The sequence below is a fragment of the Microcebus murinus genome, chromosome 2 (genome assembly GCF_040939455.1).
Source record: "Microcebus murinus isolate Inina chromosome 2, M.murinus_Inina_mat1.0, whole genome shotgun sequence".
NCBI classification, from domain to species: domain Eukaryota; kingdom Metazoa; phylum Chordata; class Mammalia; order Primates; family Cheirogaleidae; genus Microcebus; species Microcebus murinus.
The window spans coordinates 13,322,574-13,341,527 of record NC_134105.1 but is presented as its reverse complement, the minus strand read 5'-3'; the positions used below and the strand labels follow the sequence as shown (position 1 = coordinate 13,341,527).

Genomic DNA, 18,954 nt, shown 5'->3' with positions numbered 1-18,954 from the left:
AGTGCTCCCCCTCTTTGCCCAGTGCGGGGCCTTTGGTGTCACGTGGTCCTCTGTAACCGGGAGGAGGCCCCCCACGTGCCAGGCAGACACTGAGGGACCACCTCTGTGCGCGTGACAGAGTCCTCACGTCAGCCTCGAGGCGGGCTTTGTGGGCGGGGCCGTGCTTTTCCTTTATTACAGATGAGGACCCTGAGGCTCGACGTGCCTAAGTAGGGCCACTGACGGTCACACAGTCAGTAACGGGCAGAGGCGGGATATGAACTTGGGGCCAGGCTTCTTGGCACAGACTCTAACCTCCCCACGGGGACAGTCTCCTGCCCCTCCAGATGGGGAAGTCCTTGAGGACAGAGCTGTGGCTTCTTCGTCTCTGGGAGACGCTGAGAGTCGCAGGCCTGGCCCCCGCCCCGCTGTGCTCGGCCACTGAGCCCCGGGCTTCTGCTTCTCCCGTGCAGGGCGTCACTGAGGGCTACAACGGCACCATCTTTGCCTACGGCCAGACGGGCAGCGGGAAGTCCTTCACCATGCAGGGCCTGCCGGAGCCGTCCTCCCATAGGGGCATCATCCCCAGGGCCTTCGAGCACGTTTTTGAGAGCGTCCAGGTACGGGCCTTGTGCAGGGCGGGGGCAGGGCTCGAGCCACAAATGGCCCCCAGAGCACGCATGACCTGTGGCGTGGACATGGGACACAGTCAGAGTCCGGCTTGATTCAGCACCAACTGAGAGGGAAGGCTCTGGTTTCTGAAAAGGTGGTGGGAGAAAAGAACAAAACTGAGAAAATTCTTTCTGCCAGTTCCGTGTTTTTTTCCTGCCATTTTTGGATTTTAACATTTCATTGAGCATTTCTCGTGGATATGAGCACCCTGAGCCCTGGGCCAGGGAGTGGTCAGAACCATTGTAGCTTCCCTGTTTATTGAGCAGTTGCTGGGGACCAAGCCTTGTGGGAAGCCCTCTGCTCAGTGACCTCCCTGAATCCCCACACTGACCCAGGGGGTACCGTATGTCCCCATTTTCAAGATAGAGAAACTGAGCCTTGGAACCCTTATGAGCTGGGTCAAGACCAGATTCTGAATCCATCCCAGTGTCCAGGCTGCAGGTGAGAATCGCCCTGGTGACCATTCACGGCAGCGTTAGAGCCCTGCCCCTGCACGGTGGCGGAGCGGGGACTGCGGCCCTGGTCAGCTGCAGAGCGCTCTTTGTGTCGGCCCCTGGGAGCAAGTGGGGGCGGGGAGAGCTGCTGGGGACCAGCCTAGAGCCAGCGCTTGGTCCAGGCCTTACCTGTGGCCTTGGCTTTTCTGCCTGAATGAATGACGGGGAGGCCTCTGTTTCCTTTCCCATGAGGCTGTAGACAGAGCATTAGACAAACAAAGAGCAGGGTGAGAATCATGCGACTCGGAGAGGCCTAAGGGGCCACCAAGCTGGAGAGGAGGGGAGAGTTTGCCAGGAGGGCAGGCAGGGTAGGTGGGGCTGGGGACTCCTCGTGCCCTGACGTCCCCTTTCCTCCCAAGATATCTTGGCTGCAGAGGGCTCAGGTCCCAGGTCAGACCTGGCAGCAGGCGGGCTTGGTGCTCAGGTGTCACGGCTCTTTCTGTGTGCTCCTGCAGTGTGCAGAGAACACCAAGTTCCTGGTCCGGGCCTCCTACCTGGAGATCTACAACGAAGATGTCCGTGACCTGCTGGGGGCTGACACCAAGCAGAAGCTGGAGGTGGGTGCAGACCCAGTGTGGGTAGGTAGGGCTGGCAGGCGGGAGGTGGGGATCAGGTGGCGCCGGGGACTTCTTTTTTTTTATTATTATTATTTTAGTAAACAGGGTCTTGCTATGTTGCCCAGGCTGACCTTGAATTCCTGAGCTCAGGTGATCCTCCCGCCTCAGCCTTCTGAGTACCTGGGTCTACAGGCACGCACACACCTGGCTGCTTTGCCTTTTTTATGCAGGAACCTGCGACCGCCCATCTAGGGGAAGACAGTCTTTCTACTGCGTCTCTCTGCTGGTGCAGCTGAGTCACAGCTCGGCCCAGGCATGGAGACGGGGGAGGCAGGCGTGGAGTGCTGCTCCCACGTGTCAGCCCCCAAAGGCCAGCCTGTGGGGTTAGGTCCCCGGCCCCCATGCAGAACTGCTGCCAACCTGCCCTGGGGCAGCAAGGCGCTCTCCTCCTCTTCCTCGCTGTCCTCGGTTACCCAGGCCAGAGGGGCTGAGGCTGGCAGCCACAGGCCGGGTGAGCCAGGCTGCCTGGAGGGCCGTGGTGACGCGTGTGCTTCGCGAAACACCCCCATGGGGCACCTGGCTTTTGACATGCTGCCTGTGGGCGGTGCACAGATGGCTCTTGTGCAAGCCTCCCAGCAGCCTTAGGAGGGATGAGAAAACTGAGGCTCGACGTGCCTAAGGAAGACCAGCCTGTGGGCACACAGGAAAGAGTGGACATAGGGCTCGAACCCAGGGAGCCAAGCTCCGCAGCACAAGCTCTTAACCTGTGCTCAGCACAGAGCCTCATAATGGTTATAATTAGAGCTTGTTAAATCAGTCAAGCCCAGCAAGAGATCTGGGGAAAGCAGAGTTACGCCCCACCCTGCCACGACAAACCACCATGGCGGAACCCAGCCAGTGGCACGGGTTCTCCCCACACCGTGTCCAGGCAGAGTGTCCAGGGCCCCCCTCGCCATGGCGCCCGTGGACACGTGCCTGCCTGTGCACCCCTAGCTGGTTGCCATGGTGACCCGGCTCTGGTCTCCACAGCCAAGATAAGCAGTCACGAAGTCACGCAGCTGGGGGCGTCACTCAGCGCCTCCCTGGGCATGGGGGCTGGGGTGGGGTCGGGAGTGGGTGGGGGAGGAACCCGGGGGGGGGGGGCATCACTGGGGGGGGAGAAACTTCCTGGGCCTGAAAGCAGAGCGGTGGGAGACTGTCTCCTGAGGTTGCTGCGCCCAGAGTCGTTGTCCTTTTTGTGACCTGGCTCCCTGAGCCCCCACTAAGTCCCCGCCCAGCTGCTTTTTAGGTACATTCTCTCCTTAATCCTCATAATAGTCTTGCAGAAATGGGACTTTTTTTTTTTTTTTTTTTGAGACAGAGTCTCGCTTTGTTGCCCAGGCTAGAGTGAGTACCGTGGCGTCAGCCTAGCTCACAGCAACCTCAAACTCCTGCAATCCTGCTGCCTCAGCTTCCTGAGTAGCTGGGATTACAGGCATGCGCCACCATGCCTGGCTAATTTTTTCTATACATATTAGCTGGCCAATTAATTTCTTTCTCTATATAGTAGAGACGGGGTCTCGCTCTTGCTCAGGCTGGTTTCGAACTCCTGACCTCGAGCAATCCGCCCACCTCGGCCTCCCAGAGTGCTAGGATTACAGGCGTTAGCCACCGCGCCCGGCCCAGAAATGGGACTTTTTATCCCCATTCTACAGAAGAGGAAATTGAGGCCTAGAGAGGCAAGTTGACTTCCTCAACTCGCAAGTGACAGAATTGGGTTTCCAGCCCCAGAGCGCCACTCACTCACCTGCACCTGCCGTGTGCCAGGCGGGGCTCTGGGGGTGACAGTGACCCCAGCCGGCAGGGCCTCAGCCAGGCGAGGGTGGCAGGGCCCCTGCGTCTGTCCTTCAGGCTCTATGCTCACAGCCACCTCCTCTGTCGCTTCAAGATTCCGTGACTGCAGGGTGCTCCGGCCTCTCTCTGTGCCCTGCCTCTGGAGCCTTCCCTGGCCTGGGACCTCACTGATAGCTGTGTGACCTTTAGCAAGTCGCTGACCCTTTCTGTGCCTCAGTCGCTCACCAGTGCGTTCCAGGAAGCCCAGTGCTTCGGCTGGGTCTGGCTGTGTCTCCGCTCACACTTTAGCCTGTGCCTGTCCCCTCCCCCACAGCAGGGCCGACCCCACCTGGCATCCCTGACGCTGCCCTGCCTGGAGCAAAGCACCTGAGCCTCCGGTGGCTCTGAGCAGCTGCCACTTGGCAGACAGGCGCCTTTGTCCTAGTGCTTTCTGTGTTTTGTTTCCTCTCGCACTCGGTATTGCGTTTCACAGCTCTGTGTCAGCAACAGCCAGCTTGGCTGCCTGGGGAGCAGCCAGATAAATTAATCCACTCTCTGCGCTGCGGGAGCTCAGGGCAGCAAGTGGCCATTCGCCTGCCACGGTCCGAGGGTCGGGAGTGTTCCTTGCCCTGGAGTGATGGCAGGGAGGCGATCAGGGCCATATCAACAGGGCAAAGGAGACAACACCGAGCGCCCTTGGGTGACCACAAGATCAGCCCCAGGGATCTGGAGCTCCCAGACGAAAACCACCTTTGTAACGACATTAATGGTGCTAGGAACAGTAACACGACAGCAGCTGGCATTATGAGGTGCTTGTTGTGTGTCAGGCACCAGGCCAAACATTGTTATGTACCTTATTTTACTGAATTCTCACCGTATCCCTATGGGATGGGTGTCTCATACCCATTGTACAGATGTGGAAACTGAGGCTCTGGTCCTGTGACAAGTAGGAGGCCGGGGTGGGTTTGAGGCTGGCTCCATCTGGGACGAGCCCGTCCCTGTCACAGGGTGTTCGAGGCGCCAGCCTGCACTGCAGGCGGGCAGGGTGGTCTGGGTTGGCAGGCCCCTCTCTCGGGGCCCCTGGGGACCCGCAGCCCCACCCCTGACTGTCCTCCACCTGCCCGCAGCTGAAGGAGCACCCAGAGAAGGGCGTGTACGTGAAGGGGCTGTCCATGCACACGGTGCACAGCGTGGCCCAGTGCGAGCGCATCATGGAGATGGGCTGGAAGAACCGCTCGGTGGGCTACACGCTGATGAACAAGGACTCCTCGCGCTCCCACTCCATCTTCACCATCAGCATCGAGATCTACGCCGTGGGTATGCCGCCCCGGGGGCGGAGGGGGGCAGGGCACCCCAGCCGGGTTCCGCTCCTGCTGGCCAGGACACTTCTGTCCGGGGCCTAGAGAGCCCACTGCAAACTGGGAAGAGCTGCTCTCACTGCGGAGGGGGCAGGAGAGGGTCCTCCCGCCACCCAGACCCGTGTCTCCGGGATAAACAGCAACAAGGACGACCCTCACACTGTAGCCAAAGGCCAGCACTGGCTGTGCCAGCCATTGCCGTGTGTCGTCTCATTCAACCCCAGGAGATAGGCACTAAGACCATCCCCATTTCACAGATGAGGAAATCGAGGTCACACAACTCGCGAGTGTCAGAGGGGTGTCTGTCCCAGGGCGTCTGCCCCCAGAGTGTGAATCACTCAGACTTTTGGGATTCTCTTCTTCCTCTGTAACGTTCAGTCACCTGAGAAAGAGAAGACGAAGGAAAGAAACCGGGTTTATTTTGGACCATCTATAGGCCGATGTTGCGCTGAGCGCTTTACGCCAGTTTGCTCCACTTAAATCCCACAACGGTCTAGAGGCAGGCATTGTGATTCCCATTTTACAGATGAGGAAACTGAGGCTCTGAGAGGTGAGGCGATTTGCTTGGTCAAAGCCCCATAACTGCTAAGTGGTAGAGCTGGGATTTGAACCCAGGTTTCCCTGACACCTGAGTTTTCTCCACTAACACCGCAGCTGCGTCCAAGTTTGTTCACCTTGACTAGGACTCCAAGGAGCAGCAGGAAGCAGCCTCAGGCCAGCCAGGAACACATTCTGGACAGCCCTGCCCCCGGTGGAACCCACCAGCAGGCTGGCCTGACCCTGGTGCTTGCCGGGTGGGGCGGTCAGGGGTGCCGACTCGGGGAGGGGCGAGCTCAGTGTGGTCACAGCCTCAGTGATGGGGCTGGGGCAGGGGAGGGGACTGGGCGGCCAGGACAGATCAGGAGGGAGGAGGAGAGAGATCTTTGGGTTGGAGGCCCCTCTTGTCTTTGCGGGAGAGTTCGAAGGATGGGGAGGCTGCTACCTGCACGTTTATTGTTTTCGTTCTAAAATAATATAAGCTCAATAACGATATTTAGAAAGTTGAGAAAGGTCGGGAAACATTCTGGAACTAAACAACTCACATTTAAATGCATTTTCTTTTGACCCTTTTTTTCTATGAAAATTCTAAGCACAATTGAAATCTACGCTGCGTAGTTTTCCCCTCCCTGTGTGTTTCATCTCCCTTGCGGTCGCTAAGCGTTTCCCCCGTTGTCATCACCATGTCTTCGTGACCACGAGTAGTGGCTTTGCTCATGCCCCGTCCTCACCAGTGCTGGGCAAGGGTCACAGCTGCTTCCAGCGTCTCAGTGCTATAAACCGTGCCGTGAGGATCATCCTCACGCACGAGGCTTTCCTGCCGTGACAGTCATGTCCTCAGATTAGGCTCCCTACAAGGGACCCCTGGAGCTGAGCGCGCCAGCATGGTTGAGGCTCCCAGTACATTCTGCAAAGAGCTTTCCAACAGGGCAGTGCCAGGTTCCTCCTGCTGTGTTTTATTTCATAGCCCGAGGAAGCAAGCCCCTCTCGGCACGTCTCTGCTGAACACCAGCCACATTTCTCGCTACTGCACATTGCCGTGCTCATGGACACGAGCGAGGCCGGGTCTGGCTTCAGCCAGTGGGAGACTAAGGAGGATGTCTGTGCCCCCGTCCCCCCAGCGAGGGGTCTGGGTGAAAAGTCAGAAATGAAAGATTTTGGCCTCCATCCCATTGGGGACAGCTGATGGTGCAGTCTAGTGACAGTGAGCATTATGATGGTGCTAAGAGCAGCAAGCTGTCATTTAACGAGCACTCGCTGTGTGCCAGGCGCAATCCGGAGCCCAGCGCATATGTGCTGTCAGCGTAATCCTCGAGGCGACCCTTTGGAGTGAGTTCAGGTCCCCATTTTGCTGAGAGAAGGGCTGAGGCTTGGAGTCAAGTGAAATCCCTGAATTTCAGAGCTAAGGGATTGATTGAATCGAGATGAGACCCTAGACCTAGAGGTCTGTCTTTGAAACCTGTGCGTCTGAGCCCGGTGCTGCCATCTTGGCTCTCCGGTCACCCCCAACCCCCAGGGGCTGCCCGGCCAGCACAGTTGCGTGGTTGCAGAGCCGGGCTCGTTCTCGGGGGAAGGGACACCAGCCATGTGCTGGCCCGGGGAGAGGATGTGCTGTCGGTTTACTCCTCCCAACAACCCACCTGTCGACTAAAAGAAAAAAAATCAAGCTTTTAAAGAATTAAAGTTAAGGGTTTTTTTTAGGTCTTGCTTTGTCACTCAGGCTGGAGTACAGTAGTGTGATCATAGCTCACCGTAACCTCAAATTCCTGGGCTCAAGCGATTCTCCTGCCTCAGTCTCCCGAGTAGCTAGAACTACAGGCGTGCGCCAGCATGCCTGGATAATTTGCTAAAATAATTTCTTTGTAGAAATGGGGTCTTGCTATGTTGCCCAGGTTGGTCTGGGCAACAGGCCAACTGCTGGCCTCAAGCGATCCTCCCACCTCAGCCTCCCAGAGTGTGGGAATTGCAGGCCTGAGCCACTGTGCCGGGCCGAAAGTTAGACGTATTCAGATATCTTACCGAGGGCTATCGCTGGAGCCGGGTAGCCCGGGATCGGTTCTGCCGGACGGCCCCAACATGGCATTTCAGCGCACGGCCATATACGGCGGTGAAGATTCAGTAGGTGCAAGATCACATCAGACTTGCTCGGCAGAGACGGTGACACAGAATCGCTTTGGGCTGGGTGCGAGAGCACATCCGGCTGTAGGGCACAGAGGCGCAGGCAGGCGCCCTGCCAGGCATCATCTGTGTGCAGGAAAAGGCCAGGCCTGGGCCGCTTATCTTTAGGGAATGGCGTGACCCAGGCAAGAGGTGCGGGGCCGTGCGCTCTATCCTGTTTTGTCTTCGGAGCATCCCTCCGGGGAGCTGCCGTCGCGGAGTCAGGGGCTGTGAAATGGCGCTGGCAAAAGCCTGCGACCTTGTCTCCCAGACCCCAGTGGGGAGCTGCTGTGAGTCCCGTCTCCGTCTTGTCCCGTTGGTGTGAGAAATGGAGAATGAGAGGGGTGTGTGGCTCTGCTGATGTCACACAGCGAGGAGGGGCAGCACCGGGCTGGGAACTGGGTCCAAGAGTCCCCAGGGCTGATGTTTCCTGTGTTCGAGGACACAGCTCCTTGGTGATGCAGTCGCCTCACAGGACGTCTGCAGGGGCTGGTGTGACAGCCAAAAGGGACAGCGCTGCGACTCCCAGCCCCTGCTCCCGGAGTCCGGCCGCCCTGGGTTCTGATCCTAGCTCCACCTCTTAGCAGCTGTGGGATGTTGAGCAAATTCCACGCCCTCTCTGAGCCTCAGTTTCCTCTTCTGTGAGATGGGTCCAGCAATAGCACCTCCTCCATGGGGCTCCCGGTGTGGCTGAAATGAACCCCACGGGGGCGGCGAGTCCTCGGGGTCAGGCGGCGGACCGTCCGCTCCACCGTGGGGCTCACCCGTGGCCCTCGCCCCCTGCCCGGTCTGTCTGCAGACGAGCGGGGCAAGGACCACCTCCGGGCGGGAAAGCTGAACCTGGTGGACCTGGCGGGCAGCGAGCGGCAGTCCAAGACGGGTGCCACGGGGGAGCGGCTCAAGGAGGCCACCAAGATCAACCTGTCCCTGTCGGCGCTGGGCAACGTCATCTCGGCCCTGGTGGACGGGCGCTGCAAACACATCCCCTACCGGGACTCGAAGCTGACGCGGCTGCTGCAGGACTCGCTGGGCGGCAACACCAAGACGCTGATGGTGGCCTGCCTGTCGCCCGCCGACAACAACTACGACGAGACGCTCAGCACGCTGCGCTACGCCAACCGAGCCAAGAACATCAGGAACAAGCCTCGCATCAACGAGGACCCCAAGGACGCGCTCCTTCGCGAGTACCAGGAGGAGATCAAGAAACTCAAGGCGATTCTGGCCCAGCAGATGAGCCCCGGCAGCCTGTCAGGTAGGACAGCAGGGACAGACGGCCGGGGGGGGGGGGGCAGGGCAGGAGGAGAAAGGTTCTCTCCCTTTGTCTGAGCGACCAAAAGCAAGGTGCCCCCTCCTTTCCGCCTCATGGGAGCTGCCCTGTGGGGACGGCCCAGATGGCATCTGCGTGTCCTGCCGAGGGCCCCGGGAGGAGACCCGTCTGCCTGGCCCGTCCCATCGGCTGCAGGCTGCTCCCTGCCTCAGCTGTGCTCATCTGCCAGCCCCCGTCGGCTGCTGTCCCCATGGCAGCAGCTGCTGACTCACCCCCACCCCCGCCTGCTGCTGGAGAGGCGCCTTGTTATTGCAGCCCTCACGCCCCGGCGTTCGCTGTCATCCTCATCCGGCAGGTGGAAACCCGTACCTGGAGCGTAGGGAGCTGAGGGTTCCCTAACCAAGATTTTCTTTATCCCAGAATCTCTCGAGAAAGGGAGCTCAGAAGAGCTTGGGTCCATCTGTCCCTTCATCCACCTCCCGTCCACCTTCCTCTCTGTCCCTCCATTCTACTCCCCTCACCCATCTACCCATTCATGCTCCCCACCTTTTCATCTACCTACTGCTTCCTACCCACTCCATTATTTACCCATCTACCCACTCACCCATCTTCCCATCCATCCATTCATCATCCAAAGACTCACCCATCCTCCCATCCTTCCTTCCATCCACCATCTATCCATCCATCCATCGATTGATTCATCCTTCCTTTCAGCTATCCAGCTATAATCTACCCATCTTCCCATCCATCCATCCATTATCTAAGATTCATCCATCCTCCATCCTTCCTTCCATCTACCTATCTATCCATCCATCCATCCATTCATTGATCCATCCTTCCAGCCATCCATCCATTCATTGATCCATCCTTCCAGCCATCCAGCCATCACCCACCCATCCTCCCATCCATCCATTCATCATCCAAGACTCATCTATCCTCCATCCTTTCTTCTATCTACCTATCTATCCAACCATCCATTCATTGATCCATCCTTCTAGCCATCCATCCATTCATTGATCCATCCTTCCAGCCATCCAGCCATCACCCACCCATCCTCCTATCCATCCATTCATCATCCAAAGACTCACCCATCCTCCTGTCCTTCCTTCCATGCACCCATCTCTCCATTCATTGATCCATCCTTCCATCCAGCCATCCAGCCATCATCCACCATCTCCCATCCATCCATTCATCATCCAAAGACTCACCAATCCTCCCATCCTTCCTTCCATCCATCCATCCATCCACTGATCCATACTTCCATCTATCCACCCACCTACCCATCCTTCCATCGATTTAATCCACTCATCCATCCACCCATTATAACCACATACCCCATCCACCGTACCATCCATATATCTACCCATTCATTCACTCCATCCTATCATCCATTCTTTTATCTATCTTTCTACTCATCCATCCATCCATCCATCCATCCATCCATCCAAAGTTCTCTGAGCACCTCCTCTGTGTGTGGATCTGTGCAGAGTCCTGGGGACACAGAGATGAATCCACCCAGGCTCTGCCTCATGGGGTACCTAACCTCCTGGGGGAGAAGGACACTCCAGCAGACCATCACTTGCAGCAAGACACACTCTAGGGCAGACAGCTGAACAGGGCAGAAAGGAGTGCATGGCCAGGTCTCTTGGGGTGAGATGCCCTCAGTCAGGGAAGGCTTCCCAGAGGAGGCAGTGATTGAGCAGAGTCTTGGTGGATGAGAAATTTCCCTGTTAGGATGAGAGTGGCCAGTGTGTGCAAAGATGCAGAAACCACGGTGCATTTGGGGAACTGCAGCTCCTGCTGCTGGCTGCCTGGGGTCCAGGGGTGGCGGGAGCTGCCAGGCGGGGGCTGGAGCAGAGAGGGCCTCGAACACTGTGATGAGGGTTCCGCTCTGGCAGTCAGCCTTCCTCCTCTGTTCCTGCTCCTGCCCCGCCCTGCTCGCCTCCAAGATTGATAAGGGGCGAGGCATAGGAAGGGTGAGGGTGCCAGGAGAGGGTGTCGAGGGGAGGCTGTGCTGGTGGGTCCCCAAACCCAGCAGGTGACATTTGTGCGGCCTTTTGGGAGGGCTGTTAGTGTCCCCGCTTCCTGGCTGAGGAGGGGGCGCAGCAGGCTGAACCGCCTCGGGCAGTGCTGGGGAGAGATGAGAGGTCAACAGCGTGCTCACCTCCTTGCTCCTTGGGCAGGTGACAGGGCCCCTGTGAGCCGCAGTCTGCTCCTCTGGGAGGTGGAGATTGTGAGGACACCGGCCTTGTGTTTGCGTGAGCCGCTGGGAGAACGACCTGAGACCGTGCGTGTGTAGGCTTGGCGTGGGCGGGCGCAGAGGCAGACCGTACCTGCTTCTCTGACCTGGGAGCTGGGCCTGAGACGGAGACCGGCTGTGTCACACCCCGAGCTCCGTGTGTCTGCCCCGCCGGGTACTGGCTGTGAGATGCCGCCCGCTCGGCCGGGCTCTCCCTCTGGAACCGGCGAGTTTCTCTCTCTCCCTTTAGCAGGACTAGAAACAGCTGCCCACTTTCCCAGCCCCCGGCTCTCTCCTCCAGCCTCTCTGGTCCCTCCCGCTGGCTCTGCCCTTGGCCGTGATGGCGCCTCCTCGCCGCACCAGCGGTCAGCCTCAGGCAGGCCTCACCTGGCCCTCTCCCCGTCGGGTGGCTCAGCTGTCCCCTCCCTTCTGGGAGCGCTTGCTTCCGGACTCCTCTGTCCTGGTCCTCCTCAGTCCGGGGTGTCCTCCCCTCCCCGGGCTGCTGATGCTGGGCAATCCCAAGACCTGTCCTCCTCCGTCCTCCCCTCTCTCTACGCTCGCTACGGTGGCTTCGCCTGGCCACATGGTGTCAGTCGCCACCTCTGTGCTCAGGACTTCCCCGTGTGGACCCAGCCTGGCCGTGCGATTTGTGTCTGGGTCCTGATTTATAAAGGTGACTGAGTGACAACCTGGGGCAGTCACTGCTGTTGAAAGGAATGTTACAGGTCCCCTAGAAAGGGGAGGCAGGGGAGGCCGCACAGGGCCGGGGCAGCGGGGCCAGGGGACGGCCTTGGCCAGAGCCTTTGCGGGGGCTTCCGTGGGAAGGCACGGAGGGCCGGGGACAGGCCGGGACCGGCAAGTTTGGGTGATTCCAGTGCAGGGCTGCTCCTGGTGCGCGGCCTGGGTTGGTTCAGGCAGGGAGAGCTTGGCTTGGCGTCTGGAAGTTAGATAAGGAGGGGCTGGGCGTGCGGAGTCGGGGTTGGTTGGTTTATGTATCAGAAATGGACTTACGGACGAGTTGTTTGCTGTCTCTAGGAATTAGCTAGCCCTAGGAGGGGCTGTCTCTCCCTGGCCAGCAGGTCCCCTAAGATGACAAAACATCATAAAATATTGAAAAAAGTGTCTTCTGAATTTCAAAGTGTCTCCTGAATTCCAGACTCCAACATGCAGCACGTAATAAGCATTTCAAACTCGACACATCCCACACTCCGCTCCTGACGGGCCCCCATCTGCCAGCCTCGCAGCCGCCCCCGCCCGGCTGACGGCAGCGCAGCCTTGGGCGTCAGGCCGGAAACCGCGGGGTCAGCCTGGGCTTCTCGCTTCTCTCAAATCCGCATCCAGTCCGTCAGCAGGTCCTGTTGTCTCTTCCTTCAAAACATGGCTAGAGCCCATCTGCTGCTGCGTGATCTGCCTGCAGGCCTCCCTCAGCGCGCCCTCCATGGAGCAGCCGGGAGAGCCTGTTCAAACCCTGTCCTGTTACTGCCCTGCACACACCGTTTAACCCGGAGTGAAAGCCAAAGCCCTTGCAGCCTGGCCTCCGTCCCTCTCCAACCTTCTCTGCGCCTGCCCTCCAGTCACTCCCTCATCTCCAGCCACACTGGCCTCCCGGTTGTCCCTGCGACAGCGACAGCACAGGCCCGCGCCTGCCCCAGGGCCTTTGCACGCACTGCTCCCAGGCTTGCAGCCTCCTCCTCAAGGTCTCTGCCACTCTCTTCCCGCACTTCTTTCAGCCCACTGCGCTCGTCTCGCCTTGACTCAGAAGCCTTAACACGCTGTGTGAACTGCAGCCCTTCCTCCCGCCCCCACGCCTGAGCGCCCGCCCCGCTTTCTTTGTCTTCTTAGTGCACATCCCCTCGTAACTTGTTACGCATTTTGCTTATTTATTGTGTTTGCCTTTCTGCCCCCGTGGAAGACTCGACGTGGGCTTGGAGATTGTCTCTGTGCAGGGTGGCATCCTTAGTGTCTAGGACGCAGAGGGCTCTGTTGGACGACTAAGCGAGCATTTTCCACGGGGACCTGAAACGAGTTCAATCAGTCAGAGTGTTTTTTTTTGAATGAGCGCGTGGTCATCTTTCTGCAGATTTCCGCTCAGGTCCTGCAAACCGTGTGCACCCTGGTCTCGGTAGCTTATGTCTGTTTCTCCCCCAGCCCTGCTCTCCAGCCAGGCGCCCCCAAACCCTGTCCAGGCGGAGGAGAAGCTGTGCCCCCCACCTGTGATCCAGCACGACACAGAGGCCGAGAAGCAGCTGATCCGGGAGGTGAGACCCGAGTGGGCAGGTGGGCCCCGAGGGACAGGGAGGGCTGTCACCTGGGCTGAGGAGGGCCGGCTCCAACAGGACTTTGCTCCACCTTCTCCATCACGCTGGGCTTGGGCTACACCCCCTCTTGTAGCAGAGAAAGCAGAGGCTCAAAGAGATGCCATAACTTGCCCAAAGTCACACAGCGAGGGTGAGGCTGAGTCAGGATTCGCACTCGGGCTCCTGACTCCAGACTGCAGGCCTTGTCAGTGCCTGCATGTGGGGAGAACAGAGCAGGCTGTGGGAGTGTGGCAGAGCCTCCTAGGTCCTAGCGTCTGTTCCATCCCCGACTCGGGTTTCCAGAAGTCCCTGCCATTTGAAGGCTGCGTTTTGAGACCTGAGCATGCGATGGAGTTTGACATTTGACAGTCCTTTAGAGCACTGGCTTTTCCTGACGGCAAACCTAATGCCAGGCAGGGACGGCTCTTCAGGGGCTGGGGCCCGGATGTGTCTGCAGCTGGGCCCCTGCCACTCAACTATGACCTCAGCTGGGATCAGCTCTTTTTTTTTTTTTTTTTTTTTGAGTCAGAGTCTCGCTTTGTTGCCCAGGCTAGAGTGAGTGCCATGGCGTCAGCCTAGCTCACAGCAACCTCAAACTCCTGGGCTCAAGCGATCCTCCTGCCTCAGCCTCCCGAGTAGCTGGGACTACAGGCATGCGCCACCATGCCCGGCTAATTTTTTCTCTATATATTAGTTGGCCAATTAATTTCTTTGTATTTATAGTAGAGACGGGGTCTCGCTCTTGCTCAGGCTGGTTTTGAACTCCTGACCTCGAGCAATCCGCCCGCCTCAGCCTCCCAGAGAGCTAGGATTACAGGCGTGAGCCACCGTGGGATCAGCTCTTGAGCCCCGGAAGTCCCTGTCAGGCTCTGGGGGCCCGGGGCCCAACCACTGGGGCCAGACCTGGTAAGGCCTGGGGTCTCAGTCCTGTGGCTGGAGGGCTGGGAGAAACCCACTAGAGTCCCCAGGTGCTGTGACAGGCGGAGCCTTGTGCTGTTTGGGGAGAGGCTAAATGGTGGCCCCCAGGGAGCTCTCCTGCTCACTCTGCCTCTTCCCCTGCTGGCCTGGGGCAGGTGTGGTGTCAAGTCCCTCTCTGGAGCCCTGGGCCTTTCTCCTGGGGAGGTGTTGGCGAGGGTGGGGCCTTTGGGATGGCTGAGCATAAGCCCGTGGAAACAAAGGAAGTCACACTTTTGGAGTCGGGTGCGTGCACAGAACCACGCAGTGACTGGTGGACTTTGGAGGACAGGAGGGGAGGGCTGCAGGAAGCCCAGGTGGGTGGGCAGGTGCCCGGCCGTCCAGCAGGCAGGCCGCTGCTGCCCCCTAGTGGCTTTCAGGGAGAAGTGCCGCTGCTCGGGGCAGGCCCGGTGAGGTGTGGCGATGGGGTCCTTCTGCCCTGGGCACCAGGTCGCCTGCCTCCTCCTCCTCTTTAGTGGTGTCTGATGCCACCACCACCAAGACTCCAAGAAACCCTGGAGTTTCTCCTGTGAGCCACGCTTAGAGGAAGAGTTGAGAATGTCTGTCCCTCTTCTCCCTCCCGTTCTTTCTCATGACGCTTGTATTTATTGAGCACCTACTGTGTGCCTGGAACTCTGCTTTCCTTCCCATCCCAGAACCATTCAGGACCAGGGAGGGGGCCCCGTGGGGTGGAGGGCACGGGCCAGGAGTCTGCTCAGCTGTGAGTGCGAGGTGGCCCTGGGCTTCAGTCTCTAGTCTACTGGGGGGATTTGGACTAGAAGTTCCTAGGGTCCATCCACCTTTCACATCCTCATGGGCTCTGTGGCCTTGGGCAGGCCGTTCAACTCTCTGAGCCTCTGTCTCTTGCTGTATAGAACAGGTGTCACAATGGTTTCCCTGCAGCGTCAAACAGGGTGTGAGGATTAAAAGGGTTTCTTCTCATTGGTGGGCTGTGTGTTATATACCAAGCAGGAGTCGGGGGTCTGGGCTGGCACTGCAGCCCCCATTTAATCCTGAGCGGGCACATTCTGACTGCCTGCTGGGCACTGGGCCCTGTAGCCGGAGGGGCAGGTGGGGCCAGGGAAGAGAGTTCCTGTTTGAAATAGCTGAATTAACAGAGCACGTCCTGTCGACTGTCGGGAAGGATCCAGCACCGAGGGAGAGGTGGAGGCACAGGAAGGAGATGGGGGTTGGGAGCACGTGGGGAGGCTTGGCTTCTGGTGGCTTAACTGCCACCACAGGGCAGACCTGCGGGAAAGTGAGGGGCTCCCTGCTTTGGGGAGTGGAGGGTTGCGGAGACAGAGGGACGGGGGGCACTGGGGAGGTGTGCTCGGCCACTCAGAGACCCATGTTTAAAAGTGACGATGGAAGTTGGTGTGGCTGTGCACCTGTGTTTGCATGTGCGTGTTTGCATGTGTGTGTTTGCGTGCGCGTGTTTCCAGCCAGGTGTTGCTAGGGCGCGGGTGTGGGTGTGCTGAGGCCCGGGTTTAACCAGGGGCCGCTGCGCTGGGGCTGGGTCCGAGGCGCTTGCTGAGGAATGGCCGGAGGGCTGGGCCCTGGGCTGTCAGCTGGGTGAGGGAGGAATCGAGGGCAGGGCAGGGGCGTGGACGTTGGGGGGAGGTGTCTGTGAGGCCATCAGAGCTGCCTGGCCGTGGAACCTCCCTGGGCCTCAGTGACATTGCAGGTATTGCCGTGAAGCACAAATGTGTCTAAAAATGTGTGGAACAATGCAATTACATTGGAATTATTCTCTGTCCCCTTTGCTCCCTCTCTGAGGGCCTAAGTCAGCGCCATCCGCACCAGTTTTGTTCTTACAGGGATCTGGATAGGTGACGAGTACAGCGGGGCCTGCCCTGTGCCTGTCCCTGTGCCTGTCCCTGGGTCTTCTCTCTGGCCTGCAGCAGCTGCAGGTGCCTGTGTTGGCAGCGGCTCCAAAACACAGAGGGTCACAGATGATCGTTAATTCATAAATGCTCCCTGCCCCCCCCCCCCATGATGTGCATCAGAAGCCCGGATATTTTGCTTACCCCGAAGCCCGAAGTTCTGCTTCCTGCATTTCCTGGGTCAGCAGGTGTTTGTGGAGCCCTGCTCCATGCGGGCACTGAGGCCACGAGACAGGAGGGTCCTGGCTCTCTGGGAGTGTGCTCCCTAGTAGGGGTGCGGACAACAGACCCGAGATCAGACGGATACAGAGAGTAGCACGAAGGGCCCACTGGCTCAGGAGGCGGAAGCAGCCGCTGAGATTACTGGGAAAAGCCGAGAACCAGGGGAAGCAGGACTTAAAAAAGGAAAATGCATAGGCTGCACCCTCAGGTCTCCTGAGAACAGCAGGGGTGCCTGGGGGCTGTGAGGAGGGAGACAGGTGCTGGGAGAGTTCACACCTGGCCACACCTGTTCACACCTGGTCCGGGCTGGTGTGCTCTGGCGTCCTCAGCCAGGGCTAGCGAAATGGGGGAAAGTCCCAGAAAGAAGCAGAGCCAAAGCCTCCAACGGCTCCTCAGGAGAATGGAGCAGGAGGCCCGTCTATCGCTGTCTCCAAATCCAAGAAGAGAAACCTGTCCCAAGCAGGAGCTGGTTGGGAGGGATCTCGAGGGGACCCCTGGTGGCCCAGGTCTTCCTGCGAGGGGAGCCATCTCCACCCCAGGAGGAAGCAGTGAGTGACCAGAAGAGGAATAGAAGCGTCTCCAGGATAAAGAGGAAATTCTCTGCCGTGGAGCTGCCGGTCAGAGGCCGCTGGCAGCGAGATGCTCCGAGGAGAAGAAAGAGTTGCACAAACCAGCCTAGGAAGATGGGAATGGACGTTCTGGGCGGAGGGGCATTCCTCAACGTGACATTTCCCACCCTGTGTGCTATACTCCAATATAAACAAATTCAGGCTGGCACAATGGCTCACCTGTAATCCCAGCGCCTTGGGAAGCCAAGGTGGGAGGATCATTTGAGCCCAGGAGTTCGAGACCAGCCTGGGCAACACAGTGAGACCTCGTCTCTACAAAAAAATGCAAAAATTAGCTGGGCACGACGATAGGTGCCTGTAGTTCCAACCAGGATCGCTTAGGAGTTTGAGACGGCAGGGAACAATGATCGTGCGGCCTGCGTGACAAAACAACCCCTGTCTAAAAAACAGTCACACACACACAATAAAGAGAGTAATGGAAGCTCAGGATGTGTGCTAAGAAGGAACGGGGACAGCGACAGAGGGTGAGGGCGGGGGCCTTCTGAGAGGATGGTCAGGGAAGGCCTCTCTGAGGCCTGGGGACCAGCTCGCCCAGGGCAGAGCCGAGGCCCGAGGCCGGGAGGAAGCAGGCGTGCCCACGCGTGGCAAGGAGCCAGTGGCCCCAAACATGGCCACAAGGCAGACGCGGCAAGATCATGTGGGGACTCAGGTCCAGTTAAGGAGCTTAGATTTTTCCCGTGAACGTGGGATGCCACTGATGGCTCCTGAGGGGGCAGACCCGGTGTGACGGGCACGGGTGGCTGTGCGTGGGGAGGTTTGGGGCGGGCCCGGCAGGTGGCTGTTTGGGCAAGAGCCGGCGGTGACAGCAAAGATGGGGAGCAAAGTGGCTGGAAAAAGCGTGTGTTGTTGTTGACGGGCTGAAGACCATTGGGCAGAAAGGCGTTTGTGGATGGGGAGGGTGTTCGTGGTGCATCGCTGTGCGGGAAACATGGACTGCAGACAGATGGGTGTTCGCCAGCCAGCCACGCACAGCGTGGCGTGACCGGGTTCGTCTGGCTCTCGCATGGCCAGTGTCATTACGCACGTTCTGCAATGGCGGTAAATGCTGCCCCCCTGCCCCGCCCGCCCCAGGAGTACGAGGAGCGCCTGGCCCGGCTGAAGGCCGAATACCAGGCAGAGCAGGAGTCCCGGGCCAGGCTGGAGGAGGACATCACGGCCATGCGCAACTCCTACGACGTCAAGCTGTCCACGCTGGAGGAGAACCTGCGGAAGGAGACAGGTGGGTGTCCCGCCCTCTCCTTCTCCTTAGCGACTGCGTTACGGAGCGCTTGCTGTGCGCCAGCCCCAGTCCTTTTAACCCTCACTACAGTCCAGCGAAGTGGGTGCCACCATCACCCCCACTTTATAGATGAGGACACTGAGCACAGAGAGGGTAGGTAAATTGTCCACGGCCACGAGTGGAGCGGGGATTTGATCCCAGGCAGTCACCTGTGTTCTCACCACTGCACGGCACCTGCTGGCCGCCCCCAGCCCAGTGGGGCCGCGGCTCGCGGCTGACCTTGAGTGGGAAAGGACCAGCTGTGTTTAGAGGTGAGCCGCCGCCCCGTGTCTGCGTGTTCCATGGTTTCCTCTTGCTTTTGAGCCTCCCTGTTCCCACAGCAACCACATCCCATAATAAGATTCACTCATTAGCAAGAACTTTTACCTGTCTGGAAGTCCGTGTCGTCTTCTTGCCATTCTAGGGCGTTCCACCCCACCAGTGCCATTCCAACACCCACCCTGCGGGAAGCCCAGGCTCCCCAGCACTCAGCGGATGTTGGGAAACCCAGTCTGGCAGTGACGTGGTCCCCGAGCCTCCCCAGTGCGGTGGGGCGGGACTCCCCGAGTCACGTCACAGGCGTGGAGACCGAGGCATGGAGAGGCTCAGGCCACTTTGCTGGGGAGTGGATGTCACGTT

General features: G+C 58.9%; 1 protein-coding gene across 4 annotated transcripts in view; it reads left to right on the top strand.

The window, feature by feature from the left end:
- Positions 1-18,954, top strand: part of KIF17 (kinesin family member 17) — a 45,933-nt gene that overhangs the window by 5,152 nt on the left and 21,827 nt on the right. For all 4 annotated transcript variants that reach the window (XM_075994671.1, XM_075994669.1, XM_075994665.1 and 1 more), the window contains exons 2-7: positions 453-599; positions 1,601-1,702; positions 4,642-4,831; positions 8,366-8,818; positions 13,221-13,330; positions 18,129-18,276. In XM_075994671.1, coding sequence (XP_075850786.1) covers positions 453-599; positions 1,601-1,702; positions 4,642-4,831; positions 8,366-8,818; positions 13,221-13,330; positions 18,129-18,276 — 1,150 coding nt within the window. The remainder of the gene's footprint in view (positions 1-452; positions 600-1,600; positions 1,703-4,641; positions 4,832-8,365; positions 8,819-13,220; positions 13,331-18,128; positions 18,277-18,954) is intronic.